This window comes from Mustelus asterias, chromosome 23 (assembly GCF_964213995.1).
Source record: "Mustelus asterias chromosome 23, sMusAst1.hap1.1, whole genome shotgun sequence".
NCBI classification, from domain to species: Eukaryota; Metazoa; Chordata; class Chondrichthyes; order Carcharhiniformes; family Triakidae; genus Mustelus; species Mustelus asterias.
Genome location: NC_135823.1, coordinates 56,348,892 through 56,370,247, shown reverse-complemented (window position 1 = coordinate 56,370,247; position 21,356 = coordinate 56,348,892). Strand labels below are relative to the sequence as shown.

Here is a 21,356-nt window from a genome sequence, read left to right as displayed (position 1 = left end):
CTGCCAGTCCTGGAGGCCTAGATGCATTGGCCTCATGATGTGTGATCCCTCAGCCCTGGCCCTCTGAGACTCGGTCAAGCTCCGAAGCCCCTCTGCTACAGCAGTCTGTGAGTGAGCCAGGCTCTGGAACCCCTCAGCAGTTGCCTTCTGAACCTGGGCTAAGTTGTTGAGGCTCACAGCCACGGCCAGCTGTGTCTCCAGAATGCCAGAGAGAGTCCCAGCCATGGCCAGCAGTGTCTCCCACATGCCCCCAACACCCATGGCCATCGAACGCTGTGCCTCCTGGATGCCGGAAACACACTCACCCGTGGCCCGTTGTATCTCCAGGATGGCCTGGACCCTGTCACCCATGAGGACAGACCCCTGAGCCAGACTTTCCACTGCGGTCGCCACCCTTGCAGTGTTGGCCTGGGTCTCACGCTGTGTCGGCACCACCTCCTGCGACAGCACTCTGTTTGACTCCCCTAAACAGCCTTGCAGTCGCAGCATGGTTGCTGACAGCCCTTCCACAACTTCCCGGGTTTCCTGATACATCTCCACCGGCCTTGGGAGGAACAAACACAGAGGCCCAGCAGCTGGCTTGGGAACAGCTGAATCCTGACCTCCGGCAGACCTCCGTGTGCCCGAGCCCTCGGATGTGCCCGCCTCCACCCGATGTGCATCAGCGGCTGTGAACCGCTCACCAGATCGTGACCCAGACGCCTCAACACTAAAGGTACCCACCATGGTGATCGTCTCTATGTTGGTGGGTTGTGTGGTACATGTTGGTGACGCTTCAGTGGTGCTGCCCTCGGAGGATTCCTCAGTGCCTCCCTCTGAGGTGTCATCCAGGGGATCGTGGGCAGTTTGCTCCAGAGCAGCGGGGGTGGCGGCAACAGCCAAAGGGCCGGACTCTTAGGGGGATGGAGGCAAAACATTCCATGCAGCATCGCACTTACTTAGAGGAAGAACAAGGTTGAGGGTGCGCTTGTGCTCACTTGAATGCTGGACACCGACCTGGCTGTCAGTGACCATTCGGGATGTCCCATCACCCCCTGCCAGCTCCATGGCACGCTCCTCCATGCTACTCAGCTGCCGCAGGTCAAGCACACCACCACCAGTCTGTGTCATCTCCCGTGCGTTGTGAATGTTCTTTTCCTGTGGGAACATTAGTGGATAGCAAACATTAACATATTGCAGTGCATGGTGCGCAATGCGTGCCTGTGTCTCGGGCGTTGTGCTGACAGTTTCGGGGAAAGCGGTCACCACTGAAGGATGCTCGTTGAGGGGTGAGGGGAAGGGGTTAGATTCTGTTTCTGGGGGAAGGGTCACTTGTTGCATGCCCTTCAGGTGTCTAAGCAGGGTTGGAGATCCGTGCCAAGCATGTGCAGGGTTCCAAGAGGGAAGCTCACTCACCCTTGCTGCTCGCAGAAGGTGGTACATTCTTTTGCGACACTGCCCTGCCAGAGCGCAGTGTCAGGCTCCTGGCATTCACCACTTCTGCCACCTCCTCCCACAATGCCGTGGCAGATGCACCCCTTGGGTGAGGACTGTGGCTGGGGAAGATCCGCTCATGCCTCTCCTCCATGACATCTCGCCGGTGCTCCTGGTCGGCCTCTGAAAATCTGGGAGCAGGTTTGCGCGCAGACATCTTTGTGGTGTGACTGGCTGTGTGTCCATTCCTGCAGCTTATATACTGCCCTGGCTTATTCGGGGAGCACAGTAAGAAGTCTCACAACACCAGGTTTATTTGGCAGCACAAGCTTTCGGAGTCTCGTTCCTTCTTCAGGTGAGTGAGGAGTTGTGTTCACAAACAGGGTATATACAGACACAAACTCAATTTACAAGATAATGGTTGGGATGCGAGTCTTAACAGGTAATCAAGTCTTAAAGGTACAGACAATGTGAGTGGAGAGAGGGTTAAGCACAGGTTAAAGAGATGTGTATTGTCTCCAGCCAGGACAGTCAGTGAGATTTTGCAAGCCCAGGCAAGTCGTGGGGGTTACAGATAGTGTGACATGAACCCAAGATCCCGGTTGAGGCCGTCCTCATGTGTGCGGAACTTGGCTATCACTTTCTGCTCAGCGATTCTGCGTTGTCGTGTGTCGTGAAGGCCGCCTTGGAGAACGCTTACCCGAAGATCAGAGGCTGAATGCCCATGACTGCTGAAGTGTTCCTCGACAGGAAGGGAACACTCCTGCCTGGTGATTGTCGAGCAGTGTTCATTCATCCGTTGTCGTAGCATCTGCATGGTCTTCCATTATAGGTGCAGTGAGCGTGGCCAGTCGAGGGCCCGTTGGCAACAAATATTTATGAAAGATTTTGAAGGTTGCATTCAGTTGAGCGTCATTCATCCCTCGGGGTGCTGATTTGCTGCCATTCAATAGGCTGCTGTGTCCCGGGGAGTGCAATACTCAGGGCTCCCATTCAAGAGAGGGAATGGTCACAAGCTGGGGTTGTGCATGTCAGCACAATCTTAGTTCTCTGCAGGGCAGCAGTGAGGTCAGTATGTTCAAGGGATGGAGGGATTGGGTACCCGCATTATCCGATCCATGGAGGCCTGAGGTGAGCGGGCAGCCATGTCTGGATGTGGGGAGAGAGCGGGAGGGGGGCAGCGATGAGGCCAGTGATGTCTCTGTGGGGGGGTTGTGGGGGCCAGTGATGAGGCCAGCGATGTCTGTGTGTTGGGGGGTGGGGGGGGGGGGGTTGGGGGGGTGGCTAGTGATGAGGCCAGCGATATCTATGTGGGGGGGTTGTGGGGGCCAGTGATGAGGCCAGCGATGTGTGTGTGTGTGGGGGGGGGGTGTGTGTGGGGGCTCAGTGATGCGGCCAGCGATGTCTATGTGGGGGGGTTGTGCGGGTCAGTAATGAGGCCAGCGATGTGTGTGTGGGGGTGGGGGAGGTCGCGGGGGCCAGCGATGAGGCCAGCGATGTGTGTGGAGTTTTGATGGCAGTGGTCTGGATGCTGGGAGGTCTTTTCTGAAATCTCCCAGCGATGTGCGCTTGCGCGGGTTCCCGCTCATCCCGCCGATTTCAGGCTCTTTGGTGCGAATAGGCCCCACCCCTCGAGAGTTTAATGATGTTCACGACTGGGCCCTCTGCAGTGCACAGAGTGCAGAGATTCGGGTGAGAGGCAGAAATGAGAAAACAGTCGGGATTTAAAACAGTTTTCCCGCCAATTCAGCACTTTTGGGAGAATCGTCCCCATGAGTTCGAATCCCACAATGGCTGCAGGAGAATTTAAATGTAATTAATTAAACAAGGCTGGAATGATTGACTAATGTCGTATGGGGAGGACATTTGCTCTCCTTAACAGGTCTGCCCTCGCCATGATCCCAGGAATGTAGTTGACTTTTAACTTGGACAAGTTTATGGTAATCAGTTAGAACTCTCTTCCTGAAAAGACAGTGGAAGCAGAAGTGGATAGGTTCTTGGTAAGCAAAGAGGTCATAGGTTATTCTGCCATCGACAGTCTGGTAAAGGGACATTTGAATATTCAAATTTGTTTCCCGCAGGAAGCCTGTTCCATCCCATTCCTGTTGTTCCATTGTTAGATAAATTGTCCGATAGCGGGATATGGCCAGGGAGCTGATTTGTCATGGCCTCCGACTCCAATTTTACAGCCCCCTCCCACTCCCTGCCCCCTTCCGCCCCCCCGCACCCCCCTCCACCATGAACCCAGGTGGGCTGGTAACATTCCCCTCAATAAAACAAAATCATGTTAACATCATTGTGGTTAGTATTTGTTTTATATTATGTGTTGAGAAAAGTGCTTTTGCTGGACAGAATTTCATAGAATCACAGAATCCCTACAGTGCAGAAGGAGGCCATTCAACCCATCAAGCCTACACCAACAACAGTCCCACCTCGGCCCTATCCCTATAACCTATGTATTTACCCCACTAATCCCCTGAGACTAAGGGGCAATTTAGCATGGCCAATGCACCCTAACCAGCACGTCTTTCGGACTGTGGGAGGAAATCAGGGCGCCCGGAGGAAACCCACGCAGATATGGGGAGAACGTGCAAACTCCACACAGACAGTGACCCCAGGCCGGAATCGAAGCCGGTTGCCTCGCGCTGTGAGGCAGCAATGCTAACCACTGTGCCACTGTACAAACAACACCAGAGGTTTATCCAGCGAATCCTACCTTCCGACCAGCAATAATTCCCGTTCACTGGCATCCTTCCTGATCTTTCTCCAGATGTCCATGGTAAACAATGTGCTGCTGCTGTTGAATATTGATGTCAGAGATGACATGAGAGCAGCCATTATAACAGCAATCATAAGCCCACGTAACCCTGGAATCAGTTCAAAGAACAGTTAAGTGTAATGTCCTAAGTAGCATGGGTTTGTTATTCCAAAATGGCAGGCTCGGATTTAGACACAGTGAGTACATCAACAACAGCAGTTTTCATTTATATAGCCCCTCTAATGTAGTAAAATGTTCCAAGGTCCTTCACAGAAGTAATTATCCAACAAAGGTTGACACCGAGCCACTATTTTACATCCATTTATGGGACATGGGAGTCGCTGGCTAGGCCAGCATTTATTGCCCATCCCTAGTTGCCCTTGAGAAGGTGGCGGTGAGCTGCCTTCTTGAATCGCTGCAGTCCATGTGCTGTGGGTTGACCCACAATGCCGTTAGGGAGAGAATTCCAGGATTTTGACCCAGCGACTGCGAAGGAACGGCGATATATTTCCAAGTCGGAATGGTGTGTGGTTTGGAGGGGAATTTGCAGGTGGTGGTGTTCCCATGTATCTGCTGCCCTTGTCCTTCTAGATAGAAGTGATCGTGGGTTTGGAAGGTGCTGTCTAAGGATCTTTGGTGAATTGCTGCAGTGCATCTTGTAGATAGTACACACTGCTGCTACTGAGCGTCGGTGGTGGAGGGAGTGGACGTTTGTAGATGTGGTGCCAATCAAGTGGGCTGCTTTGTCCTGGATAGTGTCAAGCATCTTGAGTGTTATTGGAGCTGCACCTATCTAGGCAAGTGGGGAGTATTCCATCACACTCCCGACTTGTGTCTTGTAGATGGTGGACAGGCTTTGGGGAATCAGGAGTGCGTTACTCCCCACAGCATTTCTAGCCTCTGACCTGCTCTTGTAGCCACTGTGTTTATGTGTTGAGTCCAGTTGAGTCTCTGGTCAATGGTAACCCCAAGGATGTTGACAGTGGGGGGGGGGGGTTCAGCGACACCGTTGAATCTCAAGGGGTGGAGGGGATATTAGGACAGGTTAGGAAAAGCTCAGTTGAAGAGGAAGGTTTTAAGGAGCGTGTTAAAGAAGGAGCGAGAGAGGTGGGTAGCTGGAGAGATTTAGAGAGGGAATTCCAATGCTTAGGGTGAAGGCAACTGAAGGCACGGTAGCCAATGATGGAGTGATGGAAATCGGGGATGTGCACGAGGTCAGTGATAGAGGAATACAATGTTCTCAGAGGGTAGCAGGAGGTTAGAGAGATTGGGAGGGGGAAGGCAATGGAGGGATTTCAAAGCAAGGGCAATGATGTTTTTTTAAATCAAGACCAGAAACCAACATTGGTCAGCAAACACAGGGCTGATAACCAAACAAGACTTAGTTTGAGCTAGGATATGAGCAAGAGGGTGGAAGGTAGGAAGCTCATCAGGAGTTTATTGAAATAGTCAAGTCGAAATGTAACAGAGATGGGCCGGAGTTTTACTGTCCCGCCTACTACAGGAATCGGAGCGGGGGGTGGATCATGGAAAGGTCCGTTGACCTCTGGCGGGATTTTACGGTTTCGGAACGAGCAAGGTTGTAAGATCCGTATCACTGAAAACACGTATCAACAGATTCAAGAACAGCTTCTTCCCTGCTCTTATCAGACTTTTGAATGGTCCTATCATATGTTAAGCTGATCTTTCTTTTCACCCTAACCATAACTGCAACACTATATTCTGCACCCAATCCTTTGCCTTCTCCCTTACATACACAATGAACGGTATGCTTTGTCTGTTTAGCGCGCAAGAAACAATACTTTTCACTGTATCCTGGTACATGTGACAATAATAAATCAAATCAAATCAAATGATGAGGCAGGAAATGAGGAGAATACATGAGCAAACAAATCATTTTGATCAAAGCATAGTTTTATCCATGTGGAAGGAGCTAACATTCTTCCTGGAGAAGAGAATTCAAACAATGTAAGATCCAACAGGTTAAATAACTTGAATATTTTTATTGTGACTGGTTCTTTGATGGACTCTGAGATATCTGGTTACATTATATTGGATGTCTGCTTCCATTGGCACTAACAAATACTTTCCGTCAATCTGTTAGGTGTGTTCCTGGTAAAAGCCAGGAACAATTTGTCATAGCTCATTGTAGGATAATATAGCACAGAGAGAGAGAGAGAGAGAGACAATCCAGCCCATTGTACCAGCGCTGACACATTGAAAGATATTAGTCCCTGCTCTTTCCCCAGAGGCTTGCAAATTTTTATTTGGTACAAACCTGGGACCAGCAGTGGAGTTTATTATCGGGCACTTCAAAGCACGCGATTGTTCTCCGCGAGCAGTGGAAAAAGCTGAGCGTTCCTCTGTGGCCGTGAGAGTTTTGTCACTGGGCGATGGGAGGGGTTAGCTTCTCCGTGTATACAGCACTTCAGCTCAAATTAATTTAGTAATCTCCCCAGTCTATCGGATCCCCTTGCCGTATATGGCTGGTTGACATCCAACTGGTGACTCCCTTCTCCAAAGTGGTCATTCTTTTAAAAATGAGCTCATGGGATAGAATCATAGAGTCCTTACAGTGCAGAAGATGCTATTTGGCCTATCAAGTCTGCACTCTCTGGCAGGATCTTACCCAGGCCCTCTCCCCCACCCTATCCCTATAACCCCATAAATTTACCATAGCTAATACACCTAACCTGCGCATCTTGGGAAACTAAGAGGTAATTTATCACAGCCAGTCCACCTAACCTGCATGTCTTTGGGAGGAAACCAGAGCACCCGGAGGAAACCCACACAGACACGGGGAGAACGTGCAAACTCCACTCAAGGCCGGATTTGAACCCGGGTCACTGGCACTGTGAGGCAGCAGTGCTAACCACTGTGCCAACATGCTTCCCAGCATCACTGAGAAGCCAATGTTCATTGTACATTCCTAACTGCCCAATAGAGGCTGGTTGCGAACAACCTTTCTGAATACAACTGAATGGGTTGCTGGGCTATTTCAGAGGGTAGTTAAGAGACAACCACACCGCTGAGGGCCTGGAATCACGGATAGACCAGACCAGGTAAGGACAGCAGATATCCTTCCCTGAAAGATGACAGCCAACCAAAGGAGTTTTTCAGACAATCTAGTCATTCCATGGTCACCATTCCAGATACTAGCTTTTTATGCCAGATTTATATAGTTTATTGAATTTAAATCCTGTGGTGGGGTTTGAACTCATGTCTCTAGATTATTGATCCAGGCTTCGGAATTACTCATCCAGTAACATAATCAGTGTGTTTCTCCACCCCTTTCTGATGCATCCTGCTATGTAATCCTTATGGCATTCCCTTCAGGTGACTGTTACTGGAACAACTATATATTTTAATTATTTTGAATGAGGAAATAAATTAACTTCTTTTCCTCTTCAGACAGAGCAGGACATTCTGACTAAACAAGACCAACTAGTAGTAATAATGGATCCAGCCAGACTACTCCTGGTGTCTTTGTTTGCAATACAGATGAGAACAAAGACAAAGAACAAAGAACAAAAAAAATTACAGCACAGGAACAGGCCTTCGGCCCTCCAAGCCTGTACCAACCATGCTGTCCTACTTAACTAAAACCCCCTACCCTTCTGGGGACCATATCCCTCTATTCCCATCCTATTCATGTACTTGTCAAGACGCCCCTTAAAAGTCATTACCATATCTTCCACTCTGGGAAAAAGCTTCTGACTATCCACTCTGTCCGTGCCTCTCATAATCTTGTAGACTTCTATCAGGTCTCCCCTCAACCTCCGTCGCTACAGTGAGAACAAACCAAGTTTCTCCAACCTCTCCTCATAGCTAATGCCCTCCATACCAGGCAACATCCTGGTCAATCTTTTCTGTACCCTCTGTAAAGCCTCCACATCCTTCTGGCAACCAGAATTGAACACTATATTCCAAGTTATAGAACTAAGGTTCTATAAAGCTGCAACATGACTTGCCAATTTTTAAACTCAATGCCCCAGCCGATGAAGGCAAGCGTGCCGTATGCCTTCTATACTACTTTCTCCACCTGCATTGCCACTTTCAGTGACCTGTGTACCTGTACACCCAGATCCCTTTACCTATCAATACTCTTAAAGTTTCTGCCATTTACTGTATATTTCCTATCTGTATTAGACCTTCCAAAATGCATTACCTCACTTGGAATGGAATAAACCTTTAGCTATTAAGCAATGCTCATAATGTTGTTTGATTTCACCTGTAGAAACATAGAAAATAGAAGCAGGAGTAGGCCATTCGGCCCTTCGAGCCTACTCCACCATTCATTTTAATCATGGCTGATCATCAAAATCAATAAGCTGATTCCCCCCTTCCCCCCATACCCCCTGATCCCTTTAACCCCAAGAGCTATATCTAATTTCTTCTTGAAATCACACAATGTTTTAGCCTCAACTACTTTCTGTGGTAGTGAATTCCACACATTCACCACATTCTGGGTGAAGAAATTTCTCCGCACTAAAAGGTTTGCCCCCTATCCTCAAACTATGATGCATTGAAACATCAGGCGATACACAAATCATAGGATCATAGACTCCCGACAGTGCAGGAGGGCATTTGGCCCATCGAGTCTTCACTGACTCTCTGGCAGAGTATCTTACCCTGGCCCTCTTCCCCACCCTATCCCTATTCCCATCACCCCACACATTTCCCATTGCTAATCCATCTAGCAAGTATTTTTTTAATGTGGCCAATCCAACTAACCTGCACATTTTTTGACCAATCAAATCCTCTTCACTAGACACATGGGGGCAAATTTTCCCATTCCGCCCGCCACGAGTATTGTAGCGGGCGGAATGGAATAAGAAGCTGTAACAGTACATTCTGCACTCTCTCCTTTGGGTGGCACGGTGGCACAGTGGTTAGCACTGCTGCCTCACAGCGCCGGGGACCCAGGTTCAATTCTGGTCTCGGGTCACTGTTTGTGTGGAATTTGCACATTGTCTGTGTGGGTTTCCTCTGGGTGCTCTGGGTTTCTCCCACAGTCCAAAGATGTGCGGGTTAGGTTGATTGGCTATGCTAAATTGACCCTAGTGTCGGGGGATTAGCCAGGTAAATATGTGGGGTTATGGGAATAGGGCCTGGGTGGGATTGTGGTCGGTGCAGACTCAATGGGCCGAATGGCCTCCTTCTGCAATGTAGGGATTCTATGACTCTTTGCTTCTCTATGTACGGTATGTTGTGTCCGTATAGTGCGCAAGAATACTTTTCACTGTATACGTGACAATAATAAATCAAATAAGTCAAATCAAATCCAAGGCCCCTACCACCCCGATAGATTGCATTGCCAATGGGTGAGTAAGCAACAACACCATGTCCTGGTAATGGCTTTTGAAGTGACAAGCCATGGCGATGACATTACCCTCACCTTCAGAATCAACCCCAGCTCTTCTGGATTTGGCTCTGCATTTTTTCACAAACTCACACAGTGCTGAAGGAAGCAATTTGACTTGATAAAATAGCTGACAGTCGGCAACACGCATTCCCTGCTGTTTGTCCATAGCCCTGCAATTTCCCCTTTTGTTAAATATAGAGAGCCAGTTCCCTTTCGAAAGTTACAACTGAATCTGCTTCCCCGAGCCTCTCAGTTGGCGCAACTCGCTGAGTGAAGGAATTCTCCTTCTGCGAGGCCAGGCAATTCCTTAAAATCAGGGGGAGGCGCTGGTGTAGTGCTCATGTCACTGGGAATGCAAAGGCTCACCGGTCATGGGCTCGAATCCCACCATGGCAGCCAGCGCAATTTAAATTCAATTCATAAAAAATATATAATTAAAGGCTGGTCCCACTAACCATGAAATCATTGCTAGGAAACCCCATGTGGTTCGCTCATACCTTTTAGGGAAGGAAATCTGCCCTCCTGACCTGCTCTGGCCTACATATAACTCCCAACCCACAGCAACAGTTAAGGTAACCAGCAATCCCTGCTGGTTACCTTAACTGCCCTCTGGCAAGCCACTCAGTTGTATCAAAGTTCTATGAAGGAATGAAGCCAGGCAGATGATCCAGCATTGAGCGAAGCATCAGAAATGACAACAGCATACCCCTGTCCTGTTGACCCTGCAAGTTCTTCCCTATTAACATCTGGGGGCTTGTGCCAAAATTGAGAGAGTTGGAGCACAGACAAGTGAATCATACCTTACAATGTCCCACACATCATCATAAGTTCATAAGATATAGGAGCAGAATTAGACCATTCGGCCCATCGAGTCTGCTCCGCCATTCGATCATGGCTGATATGCTCCTCATCCCCATTTTCCTGCCTTCTCCCCATAACCCTTCAACCCATTACCAATTGAAAATCTGTCTAACTCCTCCTTAAATTTACTCACTGTCCCAGCATCCACTGCACTTTGGGGTAGTGAATTCACAGATTCACAACCCTTTGGGAGAAGTAGTTTCTCCTCAACTCTGTTTTAAATGTGTTACCCCTTATCCTAAGACCTCTCGTCCTAGAATGCCCCACAAGAGGAAGCATCCGCTCCATGTCTACATTATCCATATCTTTTATCATCTTGCATTTGGTTTCAAGTTGATCTACTCTCATTCTTCTAAATTTCAGAGAGTGTAGGGCTAAACTGTTCAATCTCTTTTCATACAACAAACCCCTCATCTCTGGAATCAATCGCCATCCCTGGGTATATCCTGTCCCACCGGCAGGGCGGATACACCAGAGGTGGTGGCGTGATGGTGTTACCCTGGAAGTTCTCAACATTGACTCTGGACCCCATTAAGTCTTGTGGCATCAGGTCAAACACGGGCAAGGAAACCCCCTGCTGGTTACCATCTGTCGGCCACCCTCAGCTGATGAATCAAACCTCTTCAAACTTGAATACCACACTGCTTGGAGGAAGCACTGAGGATGGCAAGGGTACAGAACGTACTCTGGGTGGGGGACTTCAATGTCCATCACCGAGAGTGACTCGATAGCATGACTACTGACTGAGCTGCCAAGTCCTAAAGGACAAAGCTGCTAGACTGGGACTGTGGCAGAGGGTGAGGGGACTAACAAGAGGAAAAGTCTTCTTGACCTCATTCTCACAAGTCTACCTGTGGTAGATGCATTTGTCCATGACAGTATTTGTAGGAGTGAGCGCTGCACAGTCTTTGTGTCTTCACATTAAGGATGCCTTCCATTGTGTTGTGTGGAACTACCACTGTTCTATGGGTAGATTTTGAACAGATCTGGCAACTAAAAACTGGGCATCTGTGAGGCACTGTGGGCCATCAGCAACAGCAGAATTGTACTCAACCACAATCTGTAACCTCATGATCCGCATATCCCCCACTCTACCATTACCACCAGGCCAGCGGATCAACCCTGGTTCAATGGAGAGTGCAGGAAGGCATGCCAGGAGCAACACCAGTCATAACTAAAAATGAGGTATCAACCTGGTGAAGCTACAACATAGGACTACTTGCCTGCCAAACAGCATAAGCAGCAAGTAATAGAGCTAAGTGCCTCCACAACCTACAGATCAGATCTAACTTTGCGGTCCTGCCACATCCAGCCGTGAATGATGGTGGACAATTAAACAACTCACTGGAGGAGTTCCTCAGGGTATTGTCCTCGGCCCAACTACCTTCAGCCGCTTCATCAATGGCCTTCCCATCATCATAAAGTCAGAAGTTTGGATGTTCACTATTGACTGCATAATGTTCAGTCCACTGATACTGAAGGAGTCCGTGCCCATACCCATACTCCTGACTCCCCAAAGCCTGTCCACCATCTACACAACTAAAGTCAGGTGTGTGAAGGAACAATCTCCAACTGCCTGGATGAGTGCAGCTCCAAAAACACTCAAGGTACTCAATACCATCCAGGATAAAGCAATTCACTTGATTGGCACCCCATTCACCACCACCAGTTATCCTTGGACAACATTCAGGCTTGGGCTGATAAGTAGCAAGTAATATTCACATCACACACATGCCAGGCACTGGCCATCTCCAACAAGAGAGAATCTAATCATCTCCACTTGACATTCAATGGCACTCCCACTATCAACATCCAGGATGTTACCATTGGCCAGAAACTGAACTGGGCTAACCATATAAATACTGTGCCTACAAGGGCAATTCAGAGACTGAGAATTGTGTGGCAAATAACTCAACTCCTGACTCCCCAAAGCCTGTCCATCATCTAAAAGACTAAACCCAGGTGTGTGATGGAATAATCTCCATTTGCCTGGATGGGTACGGCTCCAACAACACTCAAGGTGCTTGATACCATCCAGGACAAAGCAGTCCACTTGATTGGCACCCCATCCACCACCTTAAACATTCACTCCATCCACCACTGGCACATCTTGGCGGCAGTATGCACCATCTACAAGATGCACTGCTGCAACTCACCAAGGCTCCTTTGGCAGCACCTTCCAAACAAATGACCTCCACCATCTAGAAAGATCAAGACAGCAGATGTGTGAGAACACCACCACCTGCAAGTTCTCCTCCAAGCCTCACACCATACTGAGTTCAAAATACATCGCCATTCCTTCACTGTCGCTGGGTCAAAATCCTGGAATTGCCTCCCGAAGGACACTGTGGATATACCTACACCACATGGACTACAGTGGTTCAAGAAGACAGCTCATGTCCACCTTCTAATGGGCCTTCAGGGATGGGCAATGGATGCTGGCCAAGCCAGTGATACCCACGCCTCATGAGAAAATAATTTTAAAAATTTGAATATATTAATATTGAATCTTACCGTGCAGAAGGAGGCCATCTTGTTCATTGTGGCCGTGCCTACTCTTTGAAAGGGTTAACCAATTCAGCTCACTCCCTTGACCTCTCCTCATAGCCTTACAAACTCTCCCCCATGAATGTATGTATCTAAAGCCCCTTTGAAAGTTGACATGATGAAAACAGACAATTTTGTAATTTCCTCTTTGTTAATGGATTGGCAACTGTGGATGCGTAATGACTTCAATCAGGCCATTGAGGTTAGCCTATTGGAATATGAGCATCCTGATTAAGGAGTCAATTGATGGGCCAACCAGAGAGTTTTTTCCTTGTATTTAATCGGGAGTGTCAGTTCCTCTGGCACTCCCAAAAGTGGACTGCTGGCTGTTGGCACTCTGTACTGCTGTTGGAATTGTAAATAAAGGGATTTTGGTGAAGGGACGTCCGCCTCTGAAGACATATTACAGGATGTGTCTATAGTTCACAGATATCTTACTAACTGTAAAGGTTTTGGAGTCATAAAAACATTGGTTTTTCAAAGAAAAACAGATATTCACTGCAGCCTTCACAAATGATATTTCTTTCTTAGTATCCTACCTGAGAAATGATCTCAGTTTCCTCGTTCTATCAAACAGAAATGATCAAATAGAAAGCATTCCTCAATTTCCTTGTGCGGTTTTCTTTTTATACCCTTCATCAATTCAGGACAGGAAAGAGAACACAGTCCCCTCAGGAACTGTCTGTGCGTTTTGATTTCGACTGCTCAATATTTGGCTGTGTCCCTGTGTCAATTTATTTATTTGTAACCATCGACGTCTTGAGGCCGAAAATCTTGACGTAAAAGAATTATAAAATAGAGTTACCGTCAGGCATCAGTTCGATTACGAGTTTCGGGAAAGCAATGTTAGAACATCCCACTTCCGTCCCACAAACTTTGACACATTCCTCAGGATCGACACATCCGACTGAATCTTGAGTGTGAACAAATCAAAATAATATTATTGTTTCTGCCCTGGCCATGCATTTTATTTTATGACCATTTAAATTGATGTATCAGTAAAGTTTATATATGAAATGAAAATATTTTCATTGTTATTCCAATGATAATATCTCCTTAATAAAATATCATCTGATATTGCACCATTCCAAGTTAGCCTAGCCAGTTAGGCCCAAGAATTTCGATTCAGATTCAATTCATTTTCATCTGCCTCCCACATCAGCTAGCTCCCACCTAATTATTGAGTTAGTTGTGCCTCAGTTGGTAACACTTGCCTTTTTGAGTTGTTCAGGGCAGGATTTTCCATGCGCTCCCCACCCCCGCCTGTGGCATGTTTCGTGGTGGCAGAAACGGCCTGTCATTGGCCAGCGGTGGGAACCACTGATCCCGCCATTGTCAGTGGGGTTTCCTGTTCCATGCATCTCACCATTGGGAAACTCGCAGCGGGCGTTCAGAATATCCCGTAAGAACGGCCGGAAAATTCCAGCCAAGGTTTTGGGTTGTTGTCCCATTCCATGGAATACATAGAATCCCTACAGTGCAGAATGAGGCCATTCGGCCCATCAAGCCTGCACTGATAACAGTCCCACTCAGGCCCTATCCGCATAACCCCACGTATCTACCCGACTAACCACCCCCCTCCCCCGATACTAAGGGGCAATTTAGCATGGCCAATCCACGTAACCTGCACATCGTTGGACTGAAGGAGAAAACTGGAGCACCCAAAGGAAACCCAAGCAGACACGGGGAGAATGTGCAAACTCCACACTGACAGTGACCTGAGGCGGGAATTGAACCTGGGTCCCTGAAGCTGTGGAGCAGCAGTGCTCACCACAATGCCACCGTGCCGCCTGTTAGAATGTAACCGGTGACAACTTTGTATTGGATGTAATGTGACCAGTGGCAACAAAATGTAAGGGTCAGTGAAGGTGGTGAAGAAGGCATATGGTATGCTTGCCTTTATAGGACGGGGTATAGAGTATAAAAGCTGGAGTCTGATGATGCAGCTGTATAGAACGCTGGTTAGGCCACATTTGGAGTACTGCGTCCAGTTCTGGTCGCCGCACTACCAGAAGGACGTGGAGGCGTTAGAGAGAGTGCAGAGAAGGTTTACCAGGATGTTGCCTGGTATGGAGGGTCTTAGCTATGAGGAGAGATTGGGTAAACTGGGGTTGTTCTCCCTGGAAAGACGGAGAATGAGGGGAGATCTAATAGAGGTGTACAAGATTATGAAGGGGATAGATAGGGTGAACGGTGGGAATCTTTTTCCCAGATCAGAAGTGACGTTCACGAGGGGTCACGGGCTCAAGGTGAGAGGGGCGAAGTATAACTCAGATATTAGAGGCATGTTTTTTACACAGAGGGTGGTGGGGGCCTGGAATGCGCTGCCAAGTAGGGTGGTGGAGGCAGGCACGCTGACATCGTTTAAGACTTACCTGGATAGTCACATGAGCAGCCTGGGAATGGAGGGATACAAACGATTGGTCTAGTTGGAGCGGCACAGGCTTGGAGGGCCGAAGGGCCTGTTTCCTGTGCTGTACTGTTCTTTGTTCTTTGTCAGCTGACCCAGTAAACCATGGAACCAATTACAGAATGATGTAATACTCAGCTGACCAGCTGACTCACTATAAAGAAGAACTCATGTAGAATGTGGGGAGCTTGGATTGGCCCAGGGCGAAGCCCCAAGTTTGGAGTAATGTTTCTTTATTAAACCCTTTCTTTGATTTATAAGTTGGAGTAAGTTTTGTTCCATTTTTATTGTCTGCATTTGAAGAGTTACTTCTGATGAAACACCACCCATTCCAAGACTTAAGCATAAAAATCAAGGCTAACACTCCAATGCAGTACTGAGGGAATGCTGCAATATTGGGGGTGCAGTGTCTCTGATAAGATGCTAAACCAAGACCCACATGTCTGCCCTGGTGGGTGTAAAAAATCTCATGCTGCTATGTTGAAGAACTGGGGAAACAACATTGTGAAAACAGATTATCCAGTGATTACCAGGTTGTTGCGTGAGGGAGTTTACTTTGCACAAAACTGGTTGCTGCGTTCCCCATGTGACAACAATGACAACACCTCAAAAGTACTTCATTGGTTGTAAAGTGCTTTGTGTCAATCACTGGTGCTAAAGTACGCAATATAAATGCATTCTTTTCATCAGTCTGATGGAGTCCAAATTCTGTAATTGTAGGTGTCACAAAGTTGTGCTTCAAGGTACAGACAGTCTTTCCCACGCAATTTGGCTTCATGTTCATTTTGGATCAACAGCTTCTCAATTACGTTAGGTGTTAGTTGTGGCACAGTGCGTAAGATTCTTGCATCTGAATCAAGAAGGTGGTGGGCTCAGACCCCACTCCTGGAGCTTCTACACAAACACCGAGGCTGACGCTCCATTGCAGCGCTGAAGGTGCTGCTATCTTTTGGATGAGACATTGCAGTGAGGCCTCATTTGCCCTCTGGGGTGAGGACAAAGGATACTGCCTGTAATGACGCACTTTCACTGACTCCCGTTGCCGCCGACAGCGAGAATGGAGAATTTGGCGCTCAGCCAAATCTCCTCCCACTGCAACGGGACAGGAGTATGTATCCCAGCTGCAGGCGAGGTCAGAGAATCTGGCCCTTCATTTGTAGGTACAAAAAGGATTTATTAATAAGAAAACAGCAGCCTCATTGCTGCAGCTCCTGATAATGTCTCCTACCCAAGAGAGGGTTCCATCCCCTGGGGTAATTACCCACTCTGAGTCCCGATTGGTCACTCGAGCCAGGTGACCCTTTTGCTACTGTGTTGCCATTAAAGGGACAACAACCACACCACTATACTACAACGAAGAACAAAGTTTATAGAGTTTAAAAGTTTATTTATTTGTCACAAGTAGGCTTACATTCACACTGCAATGAAGTTACTGTGAAAATCCCCTAATTGCCACACCCTGGCACCTATTCAAGTACACTGAGGGAGAATTTAGCATGGTCAATTCATTTAACCCGCACATCTTTGGACTGTGGAAGGAAACCGGAGCCCCCGGAGGAAACCCACGTAGACATGGGGAGAACGTACAGTCTCCGCACAGACAGTGACCCAAGCTGGGAATTGAACCCGGGTCCCTGGCGCTGTGAGGCAGCACTGATACCACCGTGCCACCGTGCCACCCTCTACACGGTAGTTCTCCCAATATCCTGGCCAATACTTAACCCTCAATCAACACAAAAAAATATCATCAGTTGATGATAGATTCCGATCATTTCTCCACAAGTGTAGTCACTGAGTATTCTCGCCCCTCTCACCTCCTTAAACAACGTATTGGCATTCCCTATTTTACAATCAAAAGGGCGCAGTTTCTTAATCTAGGAGAACTTTGAAAATTATGGCTGTGATTTCCTCAACTATTCCAGATATCAGTTGCACTTATCATTAAAGTAGCATTTAATGGCCATAAACAGCCTTATTCAATGGGAGCTATCATATAGTAATTTAAGGTTGGGTGACTGAGGCATCCCTTCAAAGTGAATTATTGACAAAAAGACATTGGGCAGGATTTTACTGCCTCCCTCATCCCGAAACTGTAAAATCCTGCCCAGGGTCAATGGACCTTCCCATGCTCCGCCCCTCGCCCGCTCCCATTCCCATGACGGGTGGACAGGTAAAATTCCAGCCATGATCTTACCGGCCGTTCTCACCCCACTGCCGCTGCAGCGAGGATGGAGAATTTGACGACCAGCCAAATCTCTGTTCACTGCAGCGGGACCAGAGAACCTGGAGAACTGCCATAAGATTCTGCTCACTGACAGGAAGAATTTGCGATAATTATGTGTGCTAGGGACTCATTTGTCAAAAAGCTAAATGGTCGCATTAGCACATGCGGGTGACAGGTTCAGGCAACTCCACCCTGGCTCAGAATTGCATGACATTCTGCTCATATCCAATGCCAGGGCAGCATCAACTTTAATTTATTGCTGACTAGGTGACTCAACTTTAATTCAAACTAAAACAAGATGCAAATATCCGAAACTCAACAGGTTCGAACAAAGCATTCCCATCTTTCAGAAGAGACATGGGAGGCTCAGATGGGGGGAGGTGTTAATAATGAAGATGTGTGCCTCTATTTTCTGGTTGAAATCAATGAAAGGGAGTTACATCGAGTCTACAGGACGGAAACAGACCAATTTGGTCCATGAGTGTGCCAATGCTCCACCCGAGTCTCTTCTCATCCCTCTTCATCAAACATATCGGCTGGAATTCACCCCCTTGCCCATGGCTGGGATTCTCCAGTCCCGCTGCAGTGATTGGAGTTTTGGCTGAGCGCCTAATTCCCTGTTCTTGCTGGCATTGGCAGCGGGGTGAATGAGATCAGAGAATCGCGCCCAACAGTTTATTTCTATCTTTCTTCTGTGCTCCCTCTCAAACGGATTGGTGCTATTAACCTCAACTACTCCTTGTGATATCCAGTTCCACATTCTCACCATTCAAAGAAGATGGTGCTGTATTCCCTGTTGGATTTATTAGTGGCTACCTTTCAGTTGTGGCCCTTAGTTTCCCCCACACGTGAAAACATCTTCCTTATCTATATCATCCCACTCAAATCCTTTCATTTTAAAGGTCTCTATCATGTCACCACTCATCTTGTGGTTGTGTTGAGTAAAGAGCTCCAGCCTCTACAGTCTTTCTTGATAACTATAATGCTCAGGCTGTGCTATCACAGTACTATGTGTGGTGCAGCCAAGGCTCCATGTATGTTCAACATGGTTTCCCTGCTTTTCAATTCTATTCCTCTAGAAACCACCCTCTGTGTTTGGATTCAATGGTTTTTACAAAGGATGGCTGAGCTGCAATGCCAGTATAATACTTAGACAGCAAAATTAAACTCTCCCCTAAAATAACAGTTAAACCGGGAAATAAGTTTAAAGTTTACAGTTTATTTATTAGTGTCACAAGTAGGCTTACATTAACACCGCAATGAAGTTACTGTGAAAATCCCCATGTCCCCTCACTCCGGCGCCTGTTCAGCCATGCTCAATTGCCCCTTAGTGTCAGAGGGATAAGCAGGATAAATACGTGGGGTTACTGGGACAGGGTGGGATTGTTGTCGGTGCAGGCACGATGGGCCGAATGGCCTTCTTTTGCACTGTAAGGTTCTATGATTCTAAGGGTACACTGTGGGAGAATTTAACATGCACTTAACCAGCACATCTTTCGGACTGTGGGAGGCAACCGGAGCACCCGGGGGAAACCCACGCAGACACAGAGAGAACGTGTAGACTCCACACAGACAGTGACCCAAGCCGAGTATCGAACCTGGGTCCCTGGTGTTGCGAGGCAGCAGTGCTAACCACCGTGCCGCCCAAATAAGAATGCCGGTCTGAACTAATCTTGTATACTTTCAAATGGAACACCAATAAAATGGGGAATTAAGAACACATCTGAATTGGTCTTGGACAGAGTTTTACCGCCCCGCCCGCCACGGGAATCGGAGCAGGTAAGGGGGAAACAATGAGAAGGTCCTCTGACGGATTTTTATGGTTTTGGGCCGAGCGAAATGTGTACTTGTATACTTTCAAATGGAACACCGGTAAAAAGGAGAAATAAGAATACTGGTCTGAACTGCATTTTTTTTCCCTTCTGGGTGGTATGCTATAGCTCAGTCAGGAAGCCTGGGTTGCTATGGCGACTTTTACATGCATGTTGTAGTCTGGAGCTGTGGATAGTGACATTGGAGCCTCCAATGTTCTTTCCATCACCTGGCTGACCAGGAATCTCTCCTGCCCTTACTGCCTGCAGTTGATATGTGATGGAAGCATTCATAAGGTGATGCTCGACCAGTTTGGTTGCACTACGAACACACCTTCCTTGGCCATCGCTTCTCTGACTGGGGCATGACCTCGCAGCTTCTTCCTCAGAGACAGAGATGCTACCCAATGCACTACAAGATCTTACCCTACCCCCTTATCATTATACTTCCCAAAAAAGTAAATGACCTGTTTACATAACCTTCTAATCAGTGAAGAATGTGTGTTACACCAATGTGAATTTTATGTTCAAGCTGTGCGGATGTGAGTGTTTGGAAATAGCCTACTTATATTTACCATGATGGACAATTGGGGACCAGGATATTGAATTTGATGATCAGCCATGATCATAATGAATGCCAGAGCAGGCTCAAAGGGTCAAATGGCCTGCTCCTGCTTCTAGTTTCTATGTTTCTGTATTTCTATCCCTCACTCAGGTCTGGGATAAGTTGAATGTCCAGCATTGCGTCTCAATCCCAACTACAAAAGAACCTTTTTAATGGTTGGCGACTATTTTCTACACCAATGCCATATGGCTGCTCTGAGTGAGATTAGTCCCGGCTGGATTTAAGAACATAAGAACATAAGAAATAGGAGCAGGAGTAGGCCATCTAGCCCCTCGAGCCTGCCCCGCCATTCAATAAGATCATGGCTGATCTGAAGCGAATCAGTTCCACTTACCCGCCTGCTCCCCATATCCCTTAATTCCCTTATCGATCAGAAATCTATCTACCCGTGATTTAAACATATTCAACGAGATAGCCTCCACCACTTCAATGGGCAGAGAATTCCAGAGATTCACTACCCTCTGAGAGAAGAAGTTCCTCCTCAACTCTGTTCTGAACCGGCACCCACTTATTTTGAGGCTGTGCCCCCTAGTTCTGGTTTCCCTTCTAAGTGGAAAGAATCTCTCTACCTCTACCCTATTCAGCCCCTTCATTATCTTATATGTCTCTATAAGATCACCCCTCAGCCTTCTAAACTCTGCTGCATCGTTCCTTTAGGTACCACTTGTAAAATATTGCATAAATGTTTCTCATATTCAATTGCCCAACCAGATATAGTATCTTCCACATCCTAGATCAACTTTGGAATGGTAGTCGAAGTTGTTAAGTTAAGTTTATTTATTAGTCACAAGTAAGGCTTACATTATCACTGCAATGAAGTTACTGTGAAATTCCCCTAGTCACCACACTCCGGCGCCTGTTCGGGTCAATGTGCCTAACCAGCACGTCTTTTAGACTGTGGGAGGAAACGGGAGCACCTGGAGGAAACCCACGCAGACACGGGGAGAACGTGCAAACTCCACACAGACAGTGACCCAAGCTGGGAACGAACCCAAGTCCTTGGCGCTGTAAGGCAGCAGTGCTAACCACTGTGCCACCGTGTGGTCTCACTAATTGTGTTCTGACACCAAAGCAATTTGTTTAGACCACTGCATTTACTGCTGCTTGGGGTGACTAAATTACTTCAATGATGTGTTTGGTCAGTTTTCTAATAATCATCAGAGAATTAATCACCTTCTTAGTTTCTGCTGGTCACTTGTTATCGGTATCATTGTGCTGCTCCAAATTATTTCAGGATTAGTCTGTCTAATATTTGGTTGTTAACTCGGATAATTGCTTAAACCAGGCGATCGATATATTTTGCTATAATGCTTTGAGGAGTGACACTTTCTTTGAAAAAGAG

General features: G+C 47.4%; 1 protein-coding gene across 2 annotated transcripts in view; it reads right to left on the bottom strand.

The window, feature by feature from the left end:
* LOC144510808 (sodium/mannose cotransporter SLC5A10-like) overlaps positions 1–21,356 on the bottom strand; it is a 163,950-nt gene that overhangs the window by 17,917 nt on the left and 124,677 nt on the right. The window contains exons 9-10 of one of the 2 annotated variants that reach the window (XM_078240720.1): positions 13,750–13,857; positions 4,130–4,280 (exon numbers count right to left, since the gene is read on the bottom strand). In XM_078240720.1, coding sequence (XP_078096846.1) covers positions 4,130–4,280; positions 13,750–13,857 — 259 coding nt within the window. The remainder of the gene's footprint in view (positions 1–4,129; positions 4,281–13,749; positions 13,858–21,356) is intronic. The other variant, XM_078240721.1, reaches the window with a different exon arrangement.